Source organism: Rosa rugosa, chromosome 1 (assembly GCF_958449725.1).
Source record: "Rosa rugosa chromosome 1, drRosRugo1.1, whole genome shotgun sequence".
NCBI classification, from domain to species: domain Eukaryota; kingdom Viridiplantae; phylum Streptophyta; class Magnoliopsida; order Rosales; family Rosaceae; genus Rosa; species Rosa rugosa.
Window position 1 is genome coordinate 1,172,991 of NC_084820.1, and position 24,824 is coordinate 1,197,814.

The 24,824-nt window shown below is 36.8% G+C and overlaps 2 protein-coding genes and 1 pseudogene across 3 annotated transcripts; all 3 read right to left on the minus strand.

The window, feature by feature from the left end:
* Positions 1–2,247: 2,247 nt before the first annotated feature.
* LOC133726918 (T-complex protein 1 subunit epsilon-like) lies at positions 2,248–3,966 on the minus strand (annotated as a pseudogene).
* An 8,842-nt stretch (positions 3,967–12,808) lies between these two features.
* On the minus strand, positions 12,809–16,232 carry LOC133709024 (uncharacterized). 2 transcript variants are annotated; one of them, XR_009846135.1, is made up of 6 exons: positions 15,432–16,232; positions 14,640–14,676; positions 14,302–14,538; positions 14,161–14,208; positions 13,629–13,772; positions 13,133–13,268 (listed from the first exon to the last, which is right to left on the minus strand). XR_009846135.1 is itself a non-coding variant. In XM_062134626.1 (5 exons), the coding sequence occupies exons 1-5, from the start codon at positions 15,728–15,730 to the stop codon at positions 13,011–13,013; spliced, it is 879 nt and encodes a 292-aa protein (XP_061990610.1). In that variant the 5' UTR covers positions 15,731–16,222; the 3' UTR covers positions 12,809–13,010. The 2 variants fall into 2 exon arrangements, 1 of the variants encoding a protein (XP_061990610.1); XM_062134626.1 differs by lacking the exon at positions 13,629–13,772 and having other exon boundaries at positions 12,809–13,268; positions 15,432–16,222.
* A 2,340-nt stretch (positions 16,233–18,572) lies between these two features.
* On the minus strand, positions 18,573–22,258 carry LOC133709037 (uncharacterized). Its single transcript, XM_062134639.1, has 9 exons — positions 22,089–22,258; positions 21,937–21,987; positions 21,462–21,483; positions 20,952–21,066; positions 20,752–20,784; positions 20,133–20,258; positions 19,481–19,587; positions 19,316–19,387; positions 18,573–19,104 (listed from the first exon to the last, which is right to left on the minus strand). The coding sequence occupies exons 1-9, from the start codon at positions 22,224–22,226 to the stop codon at positions 18,719–18,721; spliced, it is 1,050 nt and encodes a 349-aa protein (XP_061990623.1). The 5' UTR covers positions 22,227–22,258; the 3' UTR covers positions 18,573–18,718.
* Between the last annotated feature and the right edge of the window lie 2,566 nt (positions 22,259–24,824).

The window sequence follows — 24,824 nt, forward strand, 5'->3', positions numbered from 1 at the left end:
GTCCTTCATTGTCCTCCATTGTCCTTAAAGACCATCAATTTGGCTGAAATTTTGCGAGATGATTTATACATTAGTACCTAAAAACTGAACGGTCAAGATGTGGATATGCAACCGAAAAGTCACCCTAAACTCTAACCTTGCACTTTAATTTTACAGTGAGGCCTCGCTCTGGATAGGATCTGTATTAAGAGAATAAAGCTTGCTCTTCAAAATTGAATTTTTTTACCAATTTAACATTTGAGAAATTTTAAATACACACCCCTAATCACTTAATACACATCCCTATTATTTTATATTTCAAATTAGATTTTGTAGGTAGGTTAAATGACAAAAACAGACATCTATGCATTCTAGAAGAAAAAAAATAGTCATATTTTTCTTATATTATTCTATTTAAATATTTATGTATAAATAGTTAGATAAACACAAAAAAATTCTATACATGACCTCCCAATTTAATACAAGAATAAAGTTAGAAACTATCTAATTTAATTTTCCTTAAATAAATTGTAATTAAATGAGGTTAGAAACCATAATATTTAGAATTTCAAAATCAATGGCATTAAATATTTTTAAAACATATCACTTTACTCCCATTTTTTAGTTAATTTCCTTTTTTGTTCTAAGAGTTATGATTAATCAATTTATTTTCTAATATAAAACATCACATGTGAAAAAACTTTGTAACTGTTAATTTGTTTGATCCCTCTAATGACAACTTTTTAGTTCCACTACTGTGGAGAAAGTGAGAAACTACTGATATAGTTTTGGTTGAATGTTCAACTCATAATTTCATACTTGATTAACATGGTGTTTGGTGGATGTGAGCTCAAATAACACAAAACCTATTTATATGCATCTATTTAAAGGGAACAATAATAAATCTTTATGGATTTCTCAATAACAAACACAAGTAATCAATATTGTCATTTATTGACACGAGTCCTGTTTCTCCGGAGCGAAACCGAAACCCTCTAGGTTTCGCGTAGCAAGCGGCGGCTCCCATACCGTCTGCAGCAGGGCGCTCCGGCGCTGCAAGTGACAGAAGGACGAGGCTTCATCTCCTTCATGTGGTTGTGGACGTGGTTTGGCTGGAGGAGAAAACCGCAGGTTCAGATTGCTTCGGATTGGTTCTGGGGCGGCTTTTAGGGTCGACGAGGAGGAGGCAGCCACAGGCTTTCGGGGTCTAGCGGAGGAGCGCGGTCGGAGACGTCCTTCAGGCAAAGAGGAGCCGTCCACTAAGGCTTTGGTTCGTGCTTTGCAGGCTAGATAAGCTGCAGAGGGCAGATTTGGTAGGTGGTGCGATGGGTGCTATGGCCCCTTGCCTGGGGAGGCCACCGGATTGACGAGCGGATGGCGGACGGCTTCTTGGAGGTTTCAGATCCGATCGGTGGTTTGGGAGCGTAGGGTTTGGGCAGTGGGTCTTGGGCCTCTGCCTTTGAATTGGGCCTAATAGTTCAATTCCCCTATGTTCTCACTCTCAGTCGGGTTTGGACTTCTTGGGGGTGGTCTGTCTTGCTCTTTTGTCCTGCATTTGTCCCTAGCATGTTGCCGTGGGTGTGTTGAATGTTGCGACGTACACTAAAAGGGTCTTAGGCGTCAAGATGTTCAGGACATTGGTTCCATTTTAGGGCAGTGTAGGATTAGGGAGTTTTTAAATTCTGCATTTTTTCTGCAGTTCCTTTAGGATTTTAGTATTTTGGACGTTAGTTTTTTTTGGATTTCTTTTGGATTTAGTACTCTTCATGAGCTTGCGTTGTAATATGAGGGGTGTTCTGTACCCTTCATGCTTGACCGAGTGAGGTCGTATGATTTACCATCAATGGATTAGTCTTCCGTTGCCCTCAAAAAAAAAAAAAAAAAAAATCAATATTGTCATTTACAAAACGTCAATATAATAGAATATACTAATCGTATTAAATAGTAATCCTAATATAGTAAAAAAGTATGATATTTCATGATTTTTTAGATTAAGGATATTTTAGGTACTTTGGGTTGTGTATTTAGTAAAATATTAGAATGATAAATTAAATGGGTGGTGTATTAAGTATGGAGTGTGTATTAAGTAATTAGGGGTGTGTATTTAAAACTTCTCTTAACATTTATATATTAAAAAACTATGAAATGTAATTAATTAATTTTTTTTTTTTTAAACAACAAAAAGCAATCCATTAAGATAGGGGAGTGACGATGCTACAATATCAGTGAACGCCAGTCCAAATCTACAGGCAACCAGTTTTCCTCAACTGAAGCAATATGGTTCAAGTCACTCAAAATTAATTCTGAACCAAAAAGCAAGAAACATTACAGAAATTCCTTCGTCAGATGAAGCAAGCATCAATGTATCAAGCCAAACTATCAGTACTCGGAGGGGGAGATAACATCATCTATCTATTTTAAGTATCATCTTGACAACTTGTGTGGCGATTAAGATTTGCTGCTGCTTTCCAATTAAAGTCTCGAAGACATTCTGCTCACACATATCATTTGTGCCAACATCGTTGCAGTCTAATCCACAGTGGGGATTTTTCTCCTTGATCTGCTGAGATTTCACTGCATTTAGTGTTTCAATAGGTTGAAGGCCACTATTCTCTGCAAGTGCCATAGGAACAGCATCCAAAGCATCTGCAAATGCTCTGATAGCATATTGCTCAACTCCTGGGTGTTTATCTGCAGCTGCCTCTACAGCAACCGAGCAAGATATCTCTGCCGAGCCACCACCGTAGACAATAGAATTGTTGCGAATAAGATTCCTAGCTACACACAGAGCATCGTGGATACTGCGCTTGGTCTCCTCTATCATCATTTTGTTACCTCCGCGGATAAATATGGTCACAGCCCTTGAATTTGCACAGTGTTCAATGTACAGCATTCGATCTTTTGTAGTACCAAATGATTTTTCACGAACCAAGCCAGCCTTCCCCAACTTATCTGGTGTCAACTCTTGGAACCTGGGCACAATTCTTCCCCCTGTAGCTATTGCAATTAGTTCCAACCCATCTGACAGCAGGCAAGTTCCTGTGCATCAATAGGTGATTGGCTTCATCATCAAACCCCCATTGGCAGATGACCAAGGTAGCACCGGCATCCTTGCATTTTTGAACCATCTGATCAAAGTATTCCTGTTCTTGCACACGCAGAGTCTGAAACTTTTCCACAGTATCAATATCGACCTTATGCTTTGTCTTTGATTTCGGGGGCTCAAAGGGACAAGTCAAGATAGCAATTTTTGCATCTTCAATTCGCTTGGGCATTTGTGGATGGCTCATATCCTTGTCAATAAGAATACCATAAACCAGCTCAGTATCCTCTAATTTGCCCCCTACTTTCCCCTCTACTTTAATCAAATCTAGGTTCACATCCTTCCTCTCTAAATCAGCAACAGCAAGAACTGCTCTGACAGCAATCTCAGCAAGGGGACGCTTGCACCGATCGATTGACAATCTTTGATGACAAAGTAGTCATGCAAGTCTGAACCAAAGGCTCAATATTTTCCAGTCCAAATTCAAATTTCTTTGATATATGCTGCAAATGATCAACAGCAATCCTGGATGCCATCTCATATCCCTCTGCAACCCTAATGGGATGAATACCGCGCTCCAAGAGCCGCTCAGCCTGCTCTACAAGTGAACCAGCCAACCCAACAACTCCAGTTATCCCATCACCAATTTCATAGTCCTGACTCTGCGACGTACAGTTCAACCATCAGCTTTGCAATTTGATTGTCAACATCCATCTGCTCCAAGATCGTGGCACCATCATTTGTGCCACGATCATTTGTACGGCCTTGCCGGCGGCAATGTTGGCCTTCTGAGCATCGAGGCCTCTCAATCGGGACTTCTGCTCCTGCTCCCTCAGGATTATGAATGGCCGGCCGAACTCATCGAAAGCCAGCGCCATTGATGCGCTGCTCTGCTCGTCTCACTCTTCACTGAAACTGCTTCTCGCTTTAGGTCTAGGATCTTCTTCTCTCTCAGTTTCATGAAATGTAATTAATTAATATGGATAATATAGTAAATTGTAAATAGAAAATAAATGAATAAAATTTAAAAAAATAGTAGAAAATGGTTTAACTTCTCTCCGCACACAGAGTTGGTAGGCCCTACTAGTATATATATATATATATATATATATATATATATGTTATAAATATTATATAAATGTGGTTGTCCACTGTAAATACTCATTAGTTATGTCCTTATGATGTAAACATTACTCTTATATAAAGGGGTCTAATGAGAATGAAATACACACTTCTACCTCCTCCATACTCTGTTTCTCTCTTCTATCTCTATATTTTTCTCTAGTTTATAACACGTTATCAGCACGAATTTGCTCTTATTTTTCTTCTTCTTCTTCTTTGAACTCCATGATGATCCGCAAGCCTTATGGTGCAACATAGTTGCTTATGACCAAGGCTAATGATCTATGAGTTTTTCTTCTTTCTCTCCTAGATGAATATCAATTTTCTTTATGCGATCATTTACATGTATTTGTATGTATCTTTTATATAATTTAATTGTTGAAAATTTATATTTCATATACGACAATGAGAACTACATGTTCCATTGCTCAAGACTCGAGTCCTCTGACCGAGTAGTCTTAGAAGCTATGGTTCTATAGACATCACACGAATGTTTTTCTCGTGTGTTCCCTATGGGATCCATTGTTCATATTTATGAACTCTTCGAAACCTTTGTTTCGTATATGAATTTTTCATAGAACATATTGTTCTAATAATTATGGATCCTAATATATCTCATATTTTCTCTTTGTAGAAAGATGATGCATCTAACAAAATTGGACTATGATCCTCTTAAAATTTCTGGCAAGAACTATTTGATGCTGAAATTCACCTTATGGCTAAAAACTTTGGAAATGCCATCAAAGTTGACAATAAGTCATCTGTGCAAGATCCCGCCAAGCCTATGATTTTCTTGCATTATCATCTTGATAAGATCCTAAAAGATGATTACCTTATGGTGAAAGATCCACTTGAGATTTGGCAAGTATTGGCTGATCGATTTGCTCACCAGAAAACCATTGTTCTATCTAGAGCCCAATATGAATGGACGCATTTTGCGCCTTCAGAACTTTAAATCTGTCACTGATTTTCAATTCCGCTATACATATGATTATCTCCCAACTAAAATTATGTGGAGAATCTGTCAGTGAAGATACAAGCTCAAAGTCTCTGATTTTTTTGTGGACAATGGAAACACATTGATTACATGATCAGCGGCGGTTTTCTTGATACCGATAAATTTTAAGCCTATGTTTAGGCGCTTTTTTTGTCTCTATTTATTTTGTTTAGTCATTTTAAGCCTATATTTTGGCACCGATTAAACGTAATTATGTTTTCTTATCTTCATTTGTTTAATCATATTTATTATGTTTAAATTATCTTTATTACAAATCTTTCATAACCGAATTTGTCATGAGTATTTGTTGCAAGAGCTACAATTATCATGATAATATTTTTAATTGCCGTTATCTTGTAGTTATTGTTATTAATAACTCATTTTATTATCAATTTTATTACCATTCCCGGTAATTATTGTTATAAGTAACTCATTCTATTAATATTTTCGATACTTACCATAGTTATTTATTTTATGCAATCATAATGAACATTTATTACTTATGATTATTTTTGTCATATCTACCTCATATGATTATGTCGTTTGTGAAAAAATAACAAAATTATTTTCCATAGCTGGGACTTGAACCCAGGTCTTTTTGGATGCAAACCAAATATATTAACCAACTAGACTACACCAAATTTATGATTATTTTGTTACAATGTTATATTAATGCATGTTTCAATTACTGACTCTAAATGAATCTGTCTCTATTTTAGAATATTCTGTTACTCACCAATTGATATCAACAATATCAATTATATTTTCAACAGAATCGAGGTATGTATTTTTCATGAGTTTGACGACTTCAATTTGATCTCATCTTATTATCTTATCTAATAATTTGATATAAAATTGTCAATTTATAATGAGATCGAAACTACATGGTTCTTGATTCAATTTCATGAGGACTTAAAATTCCTCCGCTGATTGTTATACAATCAAATAGATCGAAACATCTTGTTTCTTGATCTCCAATTATGTTAGGACCTTTGTCCATTCTCTTTATGAGTACATGTGAACCTCTGTTCACTCCACTCTTAGAACATGCTTCTAATTGTGAAGACTCAAACCAAATGTTTTGAGTATGAGGGCTATGATCCCTAAATCTATTATTTATTGGAGGATATGCTTATACTCATATGGACTACTGTCCCAGACTCAAATTTGAGTATATAATTTTGACTTTTTTTTTTCAGTGTCAAACAATAATATGAACCACGTGTTCATTAATAAATTCATTTTGAACCATGAATGTTCATGATAAATATAATGACAAACTTAGTTGTCTTGCATGCATATAATGCAACTATGGACATGATCCATTGCAATTGTTGATAATTTTTCACAATTGATGCTTCCAAAAACTAAGGTAACAATCATCTCAAGAGCTGCAGATCTTGATTGATGGCCGGCTCCAACTGAGCTCGTATTATGTTACCTATGTGGAATACCATTGCATATATTTGGTGATGAAAGTTTCACCTACATTAAGTTGTATTAATCAACTATAAGTATACTATTGTATACTATATCATGAATTAAAAATTTCATTGAGCCAAATAAAATTATTTTGGCGTGACCAATGTGTCATTATTTTATCTACTATGTCATGTAGACTTATCTACATACTTTACATTGTTGTATAATACAACAATAATTGCAAACTTTCCTAACGAGGATATTATAATTTATCGCATATCTGCGAATTGTCACTTTAATAAGACAATTCTCCCGTCATTAGGGGGAGAAATATTATGAAAAACGATATGAATTGGTGTGTGATATTTATCCACCATGTCTTATTATTATCTTAAGAAAAAGTCTCAATCAATTATGAGAAATTGAGAAAGTGACACTTATTAACGATAAGTTTTTGACCTAAAAATTGGTTTGGGCTCGCCACCCACCAATGGATTTCCATTCCAAATTTTTTTTTTGCCCGCATATTTTGCGAATGGTCAAACTAGATGGTCTTCCCGCCGTTAGGGGGAGGAAACACTATTGTAACGGCGTGCATTATGTGGGATATATCCACCAAGTCCAATGTTTTAATCTCCCTATAAGGGAAGATTATACAAGCCATATAACACTCGTTATGAGGTTATACAAAGATCCACATTCTTTAATTAATTTGTCCTTGAGAGACAACAAATGCCCTAAAAGAGGCATGGGTACCTGATATGAATAAGCTTATTATAGCTAATGCATGCATATATTTTGAATGTGTGATAGATCTCTAATTGATGATCATTGATGATATCTCATCTGTAGTTGCAACTAAATATCATCAAGGGCTATATACTACCACGTTTCATTGTGTCGACAAATCATACTATTGGCCAAATTGGAAAGAGGCAATTCCAATGTATTCCAATGAATTTAAATATTGTAAACGTGATGATATATTTGGACTTTACCTACCTTAAAAAATAACAAAGGGTGTACTAAAGTGAATTGAAATCACTATGACACAATTCTCTTTATAGAGACATGGGCATTCTTCTCCAAGCGACAACTTTTCTATAAGTACAGTGTTATATTGACGAGAGACTTATGGCATGTTGTCTTGGCTAATATGAAGATCTTAAAGGAAAATTGCTAAAAGCAAATCCTCAAATCCTATGTGTCATTATAAGCATATTGCTTAACCAAATCCTTGACCGATTCATATTGCCAAAGGCAAGTCCATGAATGAATGAGCTTAAAGCTCACTCATGGAATCAAAAGTCTAAAGCTCATACATACTCATTCAATTATGGTCAAAGTGACTTATTGCCTCAATGAGTACTGTGACAAGACTAAGAAATCGAATTCGAATCATACTCATAATGTTGCAACATATTCTAACTTTCGCGAAGTTATGAATTTATCTAGAGCTCATATTGAGCCTATATGAAATTATCAATTACACAAATTGATATCTATGGCTAAGTATGTCATACATAAATTTCAATGCTCGGAATATTGTATAAAGGTAAATGTGTCAATTGTTGTTCCTTTATTTTGTTATTCATTAGCTAATATCTTTATCTATAATTTGAGCATATGAAATTGGTTCTACTTGAGGTAAGATTTATTATCATAGTTTTATTGGTATTACCCTAACCTTTCGCAGGAATTGCAATTCATGATGAGTCCCCTTTTATGCAAAGCACACATAGTCTCACCTATGTAATCGACACACCATATCTAATATACATGGTGCATGTATTTTATTACATACATGATTGAAGCTTGAAGCTTGCAAAAATCAGGGGGAGATTCTCATCAGGGGGAGCATTCAAAATTATGCTACCTAGGACATATGCGCGTTGTACAATTTTTCTCCTTCGACCAGGGTTGTTTTTGTCCCACTGGGTTTTTGTTACCTGGCAAGGTTTTTGACGAGGCAACATTAAGCGCGTCCAACACCATATCATTTAGTGGTGGACATCCAAGGGGGAGTGTTATAAATATTATATAAATGTGGTTGTCCACTGTAAATACTCATTAGTTATGTCCTTATGATGTAAACATTACTCCTATATAAAGGGGTCTAATGAGAATGAAATACACACTTCTACCTCCTCCATACTCTGTTTCTCTCTTCTATCTCTATATTTTTCTCTAGTTTATAACAATATATATATATATATATATATATATATATATATATATATATGCGAATAATCAAGGTTCCCATGCAATGAAGGATTAATGGACATGGAACAGTTTGGTTAGGAATATATCCAACAGTTGGTTATTAAGGCAATTAACTCGCTTATAGGATTACGTTGCCTAGAGGAAGATTACGTCCAAGACTCCAAGAGGCAATTAACCATTTAACCTTGCCTATATTCTAGCTACGTGACAAGAGGCAATCTATTATTGCCTACGATATGTTATCAAGACTAATAAGTTTTTTGATTGTATTCAAGGCCAATAACTGTGGCCTAAAATATAGTATATCCTTTAAGGTATTTCACTCCTATTTGGAAAGTGAATCTGCAGTAAGTAGCCTATATATAGATGTTAAAGACAAAATACAAGACACAATCTCTCAATCAACTAATCGTACAGCGGTACAGATTATCCAAAGTCTCTCTGGAGCAAACCTTTAACCTAGTTGAAACCAGCGAAGCCAGGGTAACGCCCTAGCAACCCAGCGAAGCCAAAGTCACGCTTTGGCAAAACCTTGTGTTTTCTCCTACTTCCCGGTGATTGCTCTGCTTAGCCTACAATGCTAAGTATCGATTAGGTGACACAGAAGATTACACCAAAAGTCCTTATCCATAAGGCATAGAAAAGAACCTTGTGACGAGATTGGTGCTCTCCTCGTCCACAACGTTTGAGAAGAAGTTAGGTCAAGAGACGCTCCAACGACTACACTGTTGGAGAGGAAAGATCCCACATTGGAAAAGTGACAAATAAAATATAACTTATAAGTGGGTGGATCTCACCCAATTGTACCGAGGCCTTTTGTGATTAAAACCCAACACCTAACGGGTGGTTAAGTTGGGACAGTATCGATACAATGGTGGGCCACGGGCCACGCTTGTCGCTATTTAACATGGTATCAGAGCGGGTCCTTCTCCAATTGCGTCTCCACGTAGGCACGTATCATGAGCCCAAATTGGGGTTCCTTGTATTGCCATCGAAATTACCAAGTGTCCAATGTGGGCCTTGGATTGTATTGACCAAGTCTCCGATATGAGATTTGTGTCCCAATTTCCAATGTGGAAATTGGATTAATTAATTTCACGTGCAACCTAAGCGCATCTTCGTCATCATCCTTCGAACGAAGAGGATCGATCCTTTTCAGGATCAAGACTACAGACGATCATGGGGGTGCTTGAAGGGGCTTGACCTTATCAAAATGCCTAAGCATCTATCAACACGATGCTCAAGTTCCAAACCGAGGCATAATCGTGTTCTCCCATAATCCTTCATCTCAAAATCGGATTTCAAGTGTTCAGCGGTTTTCCTTAACTCTTTAAGGGCTTCCAATGAAGATCATGTCCAACATGAACCGCGATAGAATCCGAAACTTGTTATGGAAACGCGTGGGCATATCCCTTCCCAATCAAGTAGTCACTTTAGTGAGCGTTTCAACCTCTTTGTAAATGCGCTCCGTGGTCTAGAGCCACTTGACTTGGGTAAATGAAGTTCACCATGAACCTTCATGTATATTCCGTATCTAGATCCCTATAGAGATACGTAGTGACCACATTTGTAAGCTGCATGTTCAGTTATTCGGAAACTACCAAACTGACAGGATAGTGGAGTGCAATGACATCCATTACGAGAGAATATATCTCATCGTAGTCGATTCCAAGGCGTTTTGTGAGAAGCCTTGCCCCATAAGCCGAGATTGCCATCTCTTTTTCTCAATCACGCTTTCTAACGAATACCCATTAGTCAATAAGTTTTATGTCAGGAGGTGTTGGCATTACTGACTCAGAAAACCTTCCTCTTCGTTAGAGAATCCATCTTAACCTGGATCGCATCTTTCCATTTATGCCAAATCTCTCTACGTTGGCATTCATTCATCAACGGAGCGTGGTTCGATATCATCTGACTCAACAAACTCATGCGCAACGAAATGCGCAACTACATCATCAATTATGATGGAGTTTCTGTCCCACGTCTCATGCACACTAGTGTAATTTTCATAGAGCTCTATATTCTCAGGAATAGGGTTCTAACGTTGAGGCGTCCCCCAACGATAACCATAACCTGGAAGATTCTCATGAGACGGATTTTGAGTGTCGATGATCAAAGGATTGGAATGTGCCAAAGTATCATTCGAACTCACGGGCCTCCCACGCATCCTAGCTGGGGCCATGGCCTATAACGCCAGAGTGCCACTCTCTTTGGCATTGGCGCCATGCCTACCTCTGTGTAGGGTGGCGCTACGTCCTCTCGTAGGGACGTCTATCCTTGCAGGCATGTTTGCAGCATATTTGTGTGATCTCGTCACTTTAGTAGGGATCGAGATGAGACATAGTGGGGACAGGCCACGACAATTCCTGTCGTTCCTGCTGAACATCTGTGTTCTTATCTCCCCCTAACGACCGGAAGATTGTCTCATCAAAGTGACATCCGCAAATCTAGCGGTAAGGAGATCGCCATGCAAGGGCATTAAGTGACGGACGATCGCCATGCAAGGGCATTAAGTGACGGACGATCCCCACTATGTCTCATCTCGATCCCTATTAAAGCGACGAGATCACACAAATATGCTGCAAACATGCCTGCAAGGAAGGACGTCCCTACGAGAGGACGTAGCGCCACCCTACACGGAGGTAGGCATGGTGCCAACGCCACACATTATCAACCTCTAGCATAATGCTAAGATCATAACCGTCTTGTCTTGTATTCTTGTTTTTTTTTTTTTTTTGTCTGATTGTACTCATGTTGGTTGGCCTTCAAAAATTATGTTTCAACAAAATGGGAAATAAATAAAGTGATTATTCTATCAAATCCATAATTCACATTAGATAATCGTCAACCGGGGACTGAAACAATAACCCAAACAAAGCAAAATCTAACCCATGATTTATTTGACAGTATCATGTGTCATGCTATGCTCTTCTCAAAACAACGAATTCGATCTAGCAGACGAGGCAGCTATGCTAGATTGATCGCTCCCAAAGAACCAGCAACTATGTTAGCTTCATTTCATGGCTTTGCACCCTTTTTAAGGTGGAGCCTATATATCTGCAACAATGAAAACCTAATAATTAAGCTGCAGGAATTGTGTATATACCCCAAAAGAAAACACGACTTAAAATAGCGTGTTGAACTTTGATTTAGCATCACTCACTAATCACTCTCTAATTCCAAGTATATCGTGCCAAAATTTCAATGATAGGACATGCACTATGCATACCCGAATATTCGAAAACTTGTTTAGGGTTTAGGGGCAAGGAAAGATGATTGATCGAGTACCTTTAGAAGTTTAGATGAGTGTCCACGTTTTCCATTGAAATCCATTCAACATCCATCAGGTCAAGTCGTCAAGAATGCCCTTAGGCTTAACATATTCAAGAAAACAATTGAGAGAAGACCGAGAAAATGCATCAGCACATACGTCAAAATAAGATTCACCACATGATTAGCAGAATAATACGTACTCACTTTCGATTCCCAACTGATTTACAGCTTCAATTAAGTGACAAACTTTATGTGTAGCCACTCAGGCCAAACCATTCGAGGCTTCCATGTCATGTCTTGATTGGAAGATAGCAAGAATCCCAAGAGAAACTCTATTCTGAGAAGACTAATGACGAGTAGTTTTATACAGTAAACACTAATATCCTCGAAAATGCTATAACCTTCCAATTAGTAGCTTAATCTTATTATATGTCAATGTGGTTAACTAGCCTAATCTTGTTGGAGTTCGAAATGTTCTGTGTTTCTGTCAAGTGATTCTGTGTAGCAAATTCTTCAAAACTATTCGGATTGAAAGTTTAAATGGTTACTTCGGCCTATAGCAAGCAATGGTAGGATCTCTTGGGCCAAATGCTCCTTTTCTTGATCCAAGAAAGAAAAAGCGGTGTGTTGGGCCGACAAGGTAATGAAAGCAAAACCATGTATTTTTTTTTTTTTTTTCTGAAACTGATGATAGTCTACATAAAGCTCCTTTTAAATTTTACATATGCAAGCACTGGAAGATGGCCATCTGAAAGAACAACTAGATCAAACACTCTATGCATGATTCCTATCCGTTAATCTACCAAGAAAAACACCAAGCTTGATAGCTCCGGCAAACACTCGGTTCATGATACAAGGAATTGTAGCTATTAGTGGAGATAGGATCACACTGCAGTGGGATTCTCTGTTTACAATCCCTAATACTTCTCAAATGATGTAAAAAATAACCAGCTATTTCTTTCCAAATCTCAAGCACTTGTTGTGTTTTAATTCAATACTTGGGGTAGAAGTGAGTTCTTTCTTCGTTTGATTCGAGAGTGAGAGTTTCTCCATGGCATTTATGAACTTGCGTAAGTGCTTAATGTACTCTGGATACGTCTCTAGGTTGCAATGGCCTCCGCCCTTGACCCATAAGGGGTCATATTTTTCCTTGGCGAGTTCCCATAAACGCTTCCCATGGGACAAATCAACAATGTCATCTTCTGTTCCCTGCAAAGTCCATTAATAAATATGTATCACTAACAGCAGCATATAGATGAATCAAACCAGAAGCAACAATCAAGCTGTAAACAATAGGTTATTTTGGATAAACATATTTCACAATATCATGCCTAAAACAAGTATAATGAGAACCACCATTTGTTGAAGAATGAAGACCCTCCTAAAAAGTGAAGTTCTAAGGACTGGAGATCAACAACCAACCCACTAGAGAAAAATGGTTTACAGGTAGGGCGAAACCTTCTTCTCTTTTGAAACTTTTTTGACCAAGTTTTCACTTGTTGAAAACCTAATAGCCTAATAAAAGTCTCCCTTGTGAAATATGTATGCCAGGTTCCAATGGGGAGTTACCAGTTTGTTTCCAAGCTTTCATATTTGACTAGGAAGTAGGATCCGTCACGAGTAGGATCAATCCCAAGCTCTACCTGTTACTGTGGCGCCCTTTTACTAACTTCCTTGCAAAAGAATTCTTTTACAGTCCTTTCCAAAGGGCAACTACGAGACATTAAGCAAATGCAATAAGCTAGCTAGAGTTTAATAACCTTTCATTCTGTTTAGACGAAATATATTTATGGGCACTTTATCAGCCAAGTTGGTAACAAAAAAAAATTTCTGGTTGAGCAAAACAGTCGGTAGGCATCTGGGGATAGGTTCATAGCAGTTAGCAGGGCATCCTCAGCAACTCTATGAAGATGAAATCAAATTTAAATGAAGTTTATGAAAACATCCTTTTCAATTGGTTGAATATGATATCACCCTTGAAAGAATTGAAGTCTATAAATATCACATAATGTACATGCCTTAGAGGAGAGGGTCATCTGAGGAGGTATTTTCAGTTGACAGTACGAAAGAAAATTACAGGAGGAAGGGAAGAGGTACTTACATGTATAACTAAAACCGGACAGGTGACATGCCGTATTTTGTCTATATTCTGCACATATTGGACAAAGCTTTTCAATACAGGTTCTAAGTAAATGAGACTAGCACCAAAATGATAGATTCCAAGTGTACAATTCCAACTTACTTTAAAAATGTCGAACCAAAATGTCACTTTGATATTATACAAGACTCGTATGCCTGAAAGGATTGCACTATGAAGAACAACAGCTCTCAACCTCTTTAACCGAGAAGCCATGTGCAGTGTTGGTCCACTTCCAACAGATTGGCCGTAAAGTATCAAATCTTCTTGCTTTACTCCATATTCGCTCTTTAAGCAATTGTACACAGCTTCTATGTCATGATAGGTGTTGAACTCAGATGGCTAAACAATTACCAACATTAGCATCACTTGTCATTGGTAACAGTTACCTAAACAAGTTCAAGTCAATCACAGATGATCTTCATAGATTACTTAATTCTTACCTTACCGCTGGATGCTCCATATCCTGAATAATCATAGCTGCCACAATGAAAAATAGGTGAAGTAAATATATGGAAAGGTTCATAATTACTGTAGCACAGCATATCAGCTTTTACTTTTTGAAGGTCCCGACCTTTTTTTTGATTCAGAAGATCCTTACTAATTAAAAATGAAAGGACGAATGCTGACATAGTAATTTCGATGTCTAAAAACATTCTCATCCTATGCATCTATTCCAGCCCCCAACCCCCACCAAAAAAATAAAACGAAAAGAATGAAGTTTGAGCTAAAGCTTTGTTCTTTGGTTGTAACAGCCATCAATATTGAAATTCTACATATTATATTAGCATTACAGAGTTTTTTCGTTTCGCTTCCTTATCGGGTCAACAAAACAAGCATGGAAGATTATAAAGCCGGCAGCTTTAAATTCAAGCCTCCTTCCAATAATAAAACTATAAAACTATGAACAATGAAATGAATCAATAAACAAGAAACAGAGGAAACATGCAACAATGGAATAACAAATTCAGAAAATTTCTCAACTTTTATTAACAACTCCACCAAAGTATCAACCTTTAACAAAGAAGCCAAAAAAATAAAAAAACAGATGAACAAAATCAAAAATACAGAATGACTGTTCAATCCATCCCCCCCCCCCAAAAAAAAAAAAAAAAGGAAAGGAAAATTATAGATTGGCCAAACCAGAAAGACTCATTTCATAATAATCAAAATCCAACCCAACCCAACATCAAAAAACCCAAAACAGATTCCAAAACAAAAGAGAATAAACTCACCTCATGATATTAACCCTGAGGTGAGCCCTGAGCTCAATGAAGAGCTCATGCATCTGACCCAAATCAGCAGCATTGCCATGCGAGTAAAGAATGGTGAACCTGGCAAAAGGGTGCTTCCAAAACGTGGCAACGACTTTGTTTCCTCCTTTGGTCTCAACCAAATGCACATCCATGTTCTTATCTCCCGAGACTCCAGAGAACACAAGCTTCCCTCCTTCGTCCTTCGACACATCATAGGTCGGCGGGTCTGGTGGAAAGAACGCAAACTTTGCAGCCACACCAGACGTTACATTGCCCATTAACGCAGACCCAGTTTGGATTCCCAGCCACAATACAGAAAAAGCAAAACTGGGTATTGTTCAGGCATCAAAGACCTGAAACGGGTCCTCCCCTGTTTCTGTATTCGACTCTCGTTTACGTTGCTCTGTGTTTGTTGATGATGTTGGTGGAACAGAAAGTAAAAAAAAATCAATATTTTTTTTTTGGTTAATGGGGGGTTTTTGGTTTCTGTAAATTTTACTGGGGATGATGGAAAGGGAGGAAACAGGTGGCGTCAGATGAAATTAAAGGTGAAAGTGGTGAAGGGGGAAGAGAATAGATCCGATCTAAGCGGGTGAGGTAGGAAATGGTGTTGAAGAGGAACAAGGAGGGAGGCAGCTCAGAATCAGAAACAGAATAAAACAATGGCACATAAAAACTTGCTAGTATTAGTTTTATTTTCCCTAAGGATATTTGTTGTTTTTGTATACAAGGTATTATAACCTCTAAGCAAACAAGAGTAGGTTGTTGATGATGATACTTGATGAGGATGATGATGGTGACAGGTACAACTATTTCTCTCTATTTTTAACAGTTCCATGACCAGAGCCCCTTGTTTTTGAGAGATTGAAATGTCCTATATACCCAAGAGTGGTTTATTATCTTACTTTGGTAAAAAAAAAAAAAATGGTTCAACTCCTCACCTTCCACTAAGGGGATGGAGTAATCATATCATATTAATTAAGCTTAAAGGGGGGGGTGGAGCTCATCACATTCACTTGTAATAATGCTAGTGAACGATATCACTATACTTATCAAATTTGTTCGCAAATAATAACTCATCATGAATTGAGTTGTTAGTATGACATAATTTGCTATTCTTTATTACCATATAGTTTTGCTCCCTTGAAATATGGAAAGTTACTTCATTTGTTAAATAATGTTGTTCTTCTTTGAGATATCAAGTTACTAATTTTCCATGTGATTTGATAAAACAATAGCTCTACTATAAATTCTTTCCTCTTAAACAAGAACCAGAACCAGAAGTGGATGGGGGGGGGGGGTAGTAAAATGGAAAAATGGAAAGATAACAAGGAGTGGATGAATGGACGGGTGAGATTCAGTCAAAGACGGCAGGGATCTTCGAAGAAAGGGAAGATGGCAGAGTAAATGTAGGGTCAGAATTGTCAGACTGACATTCTTGATTTTGCTTTGTTCAGCAAATGTTGTGGACTCAGTCAATTCAATAACCCCCTTGTTGACCCAAATTTGCCAATTAACCCCCATTTTTTTTGATGCTATAGCTTATTCGATTAAGATCCAAATCCTCTAGTCCTAGATGAAGAAACTATATATGATAAATGGATATAGCAGTGCATGTCACATCTTTCATGCTACTAGAGACATCAATAACTCAAAGTTTGGTTTCCACTTCTGTGTTTATTAATATAGAAATACACAAGTGCAAAGTTTGGAATTTAGTGGTTATTGTATTTAGATTAATGAGAGATCCAATGTTATGAAGGACTAATTGGGTCTAATACAATTTGACACATTTTTATAGAATTAGTAAGTGGACAAACTTGCTTTAGGTGACAATGTTGGATGAAAGACTGTAAAGTTGTGTCTTTTGATGTTAGCCACTGATTAAATAAAATGACAACTTTTGTATTAGTAGACAAATTGCATTAGAATGTTTAATGTACAATTATATGGTAGCGAGTAAAATGGATTAATTTCCACAATCTATTACTCAAAATTTTAAGTTCGATCCTGAATAATAGTAGCACATGTATCGGACGCTATCAGAAACCAAACCTATCACATAGTGAGAGTTGGAGTCAATAATTTGCTCAAGTACCATCTTTATTATAAGTGGATGACGTCTAAAACTCATTTAAGTTATGAAAAAAAGGAGTTGAGTAGTGGACCTTTGTGCTTTTGAGCTGAGGGACCAAATTAATGAACATGAAAACTGAAAGGAATAAAGTGACAATCCTCAAGTGTTAGATGAATGATCATATCACAGAATGATATGTCTCCTTTTACAAGTTTGAGCAAATGCAGATAAGGCTTTTCTTTGTTGGACGGCTGCAAATGCAATAAGAGAACCTCAATCCTATGATTAGATGAGTGGATCAAGACTCAAACTATGATTTATTTCAACCAATAGTTGACAAGGTTTTCTCAAAGTTGCTTACTCAAGTCTGAATTATGTGCACTCAGAAAAGGATACTGGGTCAAAAAAGGCCATAAGACTGCTTGGAGGTTGGGTCATGGTGATACCAAGGAAAAAAGGAAAGCAAAAGAAAGTTGGGGAATGGTGATGCCATTTCAATTCAATAATAATAATAATATGATGATACAATGGGAATTAATAAGCTGTGTATTGAAAACAATAATCCTTGTGTGTTATTACTTATTACTTGCTTTCTATAATATAATTGCAAAGTTTAGGAAATCTAGGAAATGGATAATAAACTACAAGTTATTAACAATAATAACTCCTGAGAAATGTGTTTTGATGATTTGATTAAAGAGAAAAGAAAAGGTTCTTTTGCAAAAGGACTTATTAGATTTTTGACCAACCTCATCATACATGTTCTTCTAAAGTATTCATTGTAGGGAGGAGTTTTAGGCCTAGTTTAATTTTTGCCAAACTAGACCTTAGTCTTGAAAGACGCTCGGGTTCTTAATAGTTTTCTACATGCATCTAATAGTAATTTGTTAAGAGTTCACTGCCATTTGGGCCTTCTTCCATGTCAAGTAAACTATGCCCATATGGAAAACTTGGATTGCATAGTTGGGCTCTTCCGTTTTCAGATTTCTTGGTGGAAAATTTTATGCGTGGGCCTAACACTAAGATGTGGCGAGGCCCATATGGAAAAGAAAGAAGCAATCACGCCTTGTCGTTTTGATCATGTAGGTGACGATGTCTGACATGTCGTCCCCAGAACAAAAGAACAGTGATTGACAGTGTACATACAGCATATTCTGTGGTCTGAAACTAAAATCTAAACCAGAAGAATCTAACTGCCACTTCTGAATAATATGTGCTCCTCTTCCAATTTGGTCCTATCACCCACAACAGAAACCCAAGTTTCAACAATCTTATCTACTCCTCCGTCCAAAATCTCCACTAAAGTGAAGGCTCGAATGGTGCCACAGGACTCCGGCGTTGAAAGACTGGGTTCATTATTCATGAAGCTTTTATTGCTAGTTCCTTGTTCATCATTTAGTCTCTTGACTCTAGGAACAATGGCCGCATTCAGGTATATAGTATTGTCAGCTCCAACCACGATCATTTTCCGAAGACCATTTCCACCTGCTAGCTGTTTATGCATGTGACCAAACACTACCAATGGAACACAGGTTTTGCCGGACTCTTTTAGGAGGGACAGGGCTTGTGCTAGATCTGTACAAGAAGAAGGTGTTTACGTTTAGATGAACATATCTCGTAATCAAGGACTCATCTCCTTTCCACAACCAGATAAAACATCCACCAAGTTTACAGGGAAATAACAAAAGACCTCTATACTGAAGACTGAATTCCCACCATCGTACCCTATAGGGTTGGCAGCCAGAGAATTTATGATACATACCTAGAGCTAAAAGCTTATTATTACCTGCATCACCATGATCTCCACCTCCAAAGTCCCAGTCTTTTCCACATATGTCATCCAAGTTAGAACCAAGACCTGCAACCAAAGCAAAGTTAGACCACTACATTTTCATGAAGTGGGAATTGGTCTGAAGAAGCCAGATTGTGTTTGATTTAAGCACTCTTAAACCTGTGGGTCCATTGTGTGCAAGAATAATGACCATATGGTCCTCTAGAGCACCCAAAGCTGCATTGCAGATTCTCTTAGCACTTCCATCCATGTCTTGGACTCCATACCTAAGTGGTTCATTTAAATTTTCAATACATTGTGCCATATACTAGCCAATAGTGCGAGCTACAAATTACATCAGGGAAAGGATAGCAGGAAGTTGCTGGACTTCTTCTGAGATTAGCTGATGCCATACTGAAAGAGATAATGGTTCAACCAGCTGACACAACCATGTTGTCTTAAAGTCAGTTTTTATTTATTTTTATAACGGAAGAATGTTAAGACTAAATGCAATGTGATCTATTCAACTGATAACATCTTGACAGATAAACCGAGGAGTTTTATCATTTTATATTCTTCAATAGAGATAAAAAGAGCTCTGAAAGGAAGTTAAATGAAAAGTAATTTAAGGAGAACGGTTGAAGTTATTCATTTGAAGCATAAAGAGAACCGTATAAACATGCAATCAGGAAGTGAGTTTACAATTAAAAGTTCTTTACAGAAAATGTACACGTGGTCAGATAACCTATTTTTTTATTTTTTGTAAGAGGCCAAACAAATTGATAAGCTCAAGGTTCATCAACAGGAGCTATAAAGTATAAACAATACAAACCTTGCAGACAGAAGCTTTAATCGAAATAACTGGTTTCCCCCACTAGAAAAAGGTCGTCCACCAACAATGCTCAGTTTTACCGTAGCAAAGTCCAAACATCTATAAGCTACATGCTCCTCGCCTAGACTGATTATATCAAATATAAATTGTCACTGACCTATAAAACTGTTGCAATAAACCAAGCATGACGCATAGACTCAGAATTTTCAAATGCATGCTGCTAAATTAAAAAAATAATAATAATAATAAATAAATTCATCAGAAGCTTTCAGCCTGGTTTACTAATGAATAATGATCATGTCTAGCAAACAAAAGCTCTCCCTGAGCACAGACTACGTGCTTTTAGTTCACTGGAAGCAGTTGGAATTACCTGTATAAACCTATGACAATAAACATGACACAATCTAGAACAAAGGCTAGAATACTCAATTCGGTGACCAACTAGCCATAGAGTGTATGGGACTTTAATTTCTAGAAGTGAAATTTATAGAGAAAGTAGTTGGTATCCTTGACTCCCAACCATATAGTAAAATTACCTTTTCATTGACCTAACTGATGATATGTCATTCAAAAGATGATTTTAGAACATCTGACAATAATGAAGACAAGGCAAGCTCACCAGTCTAGCTGAAGTTGAACGCCGTCTTTTGTCCTGATAATCAAAATCACCATATTCAGAGTTAACACTTCCAATTTCATGATAATGGGTGTCTACATAAACTACGAATGAATGAACCCTGTGAAACACATATACGAAAAGAAAGAAAAGAGGAGTCAAATCGGGAGAAAAGTAACTTGACTGAGGACATAAAAACTTACTTTCCTGAAAACTTTTTTGTATGCCAGGCATCATGGTTTCCCAAAATAACTGCTTTAGCAAATTCAAGATTTGCAACGCTGCGAACAAGTTCAATGTTCTCTTCACCAAAATCACCTAAACAAAACAGAGGAAAAGAAAAGAGCAAAATCAAGATAAATAGAAATTTACATAAGAAAAGAAAAATTACCAGCCACGTTGGCGCAGAAACAAGAGGTAAATCCAGCTTCACCCAGCCATGGCTAAACTTCTCATTTTGTTATATTCTTTCAAGATAATTAGTTAAGTCATTTCAAAATTGGGGACACAATGTGAACTCATCCGTGTTGGTGCTTACATTTTCGAGTATGACAGTGCCATATTGTACTTAGACAAAGCTCTTTCACATGTATACCAAAGTAACTTAGCTCACCAATTGGAAAAGGCAAGAAAGTGAAGGCAGTTGCCGATATGGAAAGCAAGAGGCACAAAAAACATTAAGTAGATGCATAGTGAAGGAGAGTGGAACCTGCCTGTAAAAAGAACCAAATCCGGCTGCATTTCAACATAAACTTATATCAGATTCACAGCATACACAATTCTTTTGATAAAAAGGAGAACATAATGTATAACATTCTGACTGCAGCAAGATTTCGGCCAGATTTCAAAATGAAATGAAAAAAAAGTAGGCTATTTCAAAGCAAAAAATTGGTATTTTTCGACATAGTCGATTACTACGGACCATCAAGTCAGACAGATTTAGATATAATACAACAACTTTTCACTACTTCAAATCATATCCAATTCTTGATCAACATTTCTAAGCATAAGACTAAGAAACCTAAAATTGAGCTCAAATCCAAGTTTGGTCAAATACATAGTGATACTTATACAAGTTTAACTACTAGTATTAACTCCATCCGAGCTTGTATACACATTTCTCTATCGCCAAAAATTAGATTCATAATCAAAAAAAAAAAAATTGAAGAAGATGATGGAAATGTATACCTGCAGAAATCGAAGAGCTTTCGTGTCGTCTTCTAGATACCACTGATCATGCTTCAGAAACCAAATCACGATTTGAAAATGTTACAGTAAGCTAGGGTTTTCAAAATTCTAAGCAGAAAGAGTGAGAGAGAGAGAGAGAGAGAGATGCTTACGACGTCGCCGACGACTACGATTCGAGCTGAGGTGGCGGCGGCCATGGCGGCGCGCGTGGCGTTGTGCGTGGAGAAAAGGCGGGGAAGCGAGGCGGAGAGAAAAGCGAGTGGTGGCGCGTGTACTAATGAGCTTAGCATCACCTCTGGCGCGAACTACTGGTCAAGACTAAGAAGGGGTGGAGGTCAACGAAATTGTTGTACCCAGGTGTGGAATCAGAGCCGTCCGATTCATTTGTGGGTCCCAAAGAATAAGGAGTACTATTTACAACATGTCAACATGTGCCGGAAACTGTAGAAACGCGAACCGGACCGACTTGGACCGAACGGGCCGATTTAATGAAAAACTGAAAAACACATTTGTTTTGTATTCAAGGTTTCAAATTTCTCCGAAACTATCGAAATTTCCGTAATTTTGAAGTACCGAAATAAAATTCATATGTTATATCATTTCCGTCAGGAGTTTCCCAAAATTTTTCAAAATTTTCCGTACATTTCCGCGATTCTTAATTTCTGAAATATCTACACACAAAATATATTTAAAAATTCACACCGAAATTTTGTCCGAAATTTCTCCAAAATTTCTGTGAAATTTGTATGCCACCGGCAATGAAGTTTTTTACTTATATTTTCATGAGAAAATATGAAATTTTGATTTTTTTTCCAATCAAGTTTAATACAACAAAAAACCTTTTTGCTTTTATCTGCTACCAAAATCATTTCCAAAATTCATGTACTTAGGAGCAGTATTGTATGATACTAAATGGAAGCAGTTCAACCATATGGATCGAACCACATCATAGTAACACTTATTTTTAATACTTTATATTGTTTTTGTTGTACTTGTTTATTTTCATTCACTGGGTTTTGGTATTACGTCCTCCCCCCCCCCAAATAATTGTATTTTGGGAGCTTCTATTCATACCTCCAAAATTGTTATTTAGACCTCTCCACTTAATAGACCTCCAACTTACTTTTACAAATAATCAATATGTCATCTGCACCTCCCTAATTTTCCCATAATACCCATCATCCAATAATATCAATAAAAACTTTTTTTTAGAGTGTTCTATTCATATACCTCCAAAATCGGTAGTTAGACCTCCATCAATTTTTGAACATTTCACAATATTATTTTACTCTTGATACAACTAAGCCAAAAAAAAAAGAAGCTTTCAGTTGATAGCTTTCTCTCTTCCCCCCCCCCCCCCCCCCCTCCCTTTTCTTATTGTTGTATTTTGTAGGCATATGCATCTTTAGAGGCCAAGAGCAGTTCATTTCTTCAACTTCCTAAGATTCCCTCGTTTCATATATTTGCTCGATGGGAACAATATGCTCCAATGAATGAGTATGATTTTAAGAGAAAGTGGTCTGTTGGTGTTTTGGTTAGAGAATATCCGAAATTGACTCGAGGAACTATAAAGTAAGGAACTGGTCTGTTGATTTCTCCGTTGCTTGGTAAGGATGAAGACCATAACAAAAACAAAAGGGAAAAAATGGCATGAGGATGACCATTTGTTGATTTCATATCTCTAAAAGGGAAAAGACTTTCTATTTTTTTTTCTTTTCTCTTTTGTGTCTTTATTGGTAATTTGACATGAGTTGACAAAGTCAACTATCTCTTGGAAAAAGAAAGAGGTCCAAATATCAATTTTGGAGGTATGCATAGAAGTTCCCTTGTATTTTTCTAATTATTAGTGAAAAAGTGTGATGGCCAAGCCTCCCACTAGGTTCTAGCCATAAAAAAAAATGTAAATCACATTCACATTGTCAATATACAGCACAATTATAATTACATATAGATAAAACACTAGTTTAGCAACCTACTACAGTACGTACTAGTTAATTACTCGTACATATTAAATATCACAATTCTATTATAAATGTATAATTTTAGAGAGACTACATTGTAAATAGGTTTATTATAGGCATGCCTGGACTTGAGATTTTGAGGCTTGAGGCGAAAAATAAAAATGGGCCTACATTTTTTATAGAAAAGAAAAAAAAATAGCCCAAAAATATTTACAAAAAAAAAAGATTTGAAAAGAAAAATAAATACACAACAGAAAGGGGATTCGAACCTAGGCTAGAAGTAACATAAAAGAAAGGAACCCAACTTGCCAACTAAACCAATCTTATTGTTTAGTAAAAGACTTACATTTTATTTACTTAATAATTTTTTTTTAAATACTCCCAGAAAAAAAAAAAATTCCCCGACGAGACAATGGGCCTGAGACGGCTGACTCACGGGCCTCATGTCAGGTCCAGCTCTGATTATAGGTTAGTTTAGTCTATGTAAAAGTTTCATTCAAAAATATTATTTTATAAATGCAATTAATATGATTTCTTTATTTTCAACCGAAATAAAAACTTTCTCCGAAATTTTCTTAAATTTGAAGTACCGAAATAGAAACTGAAACCGAAATTTGAAACCTTGGGTAAGACTAGTAATACTCAAACAGTGCTTTTATATGCATTGTCCGAATTCAACTTGTACGCCATTTAGTGTGAAACAATGACAATTCAACTTGTACTCCATTTAGTCAAGGTTGAGTTAGTCAAGGTTGAGCGATCTATATATTGTGGAACAATGACAATTTAACTTGTACGCCATTTAGTCAAGGTACTAAGTTAGTCAACGTTGAGTGATCTATATATTGTGAAACAATGACAATTCAACTGGGTTCCAGCCATAAAAAAATAAAAAAAATAAAAAAGTAAATCACATTCACATTATCA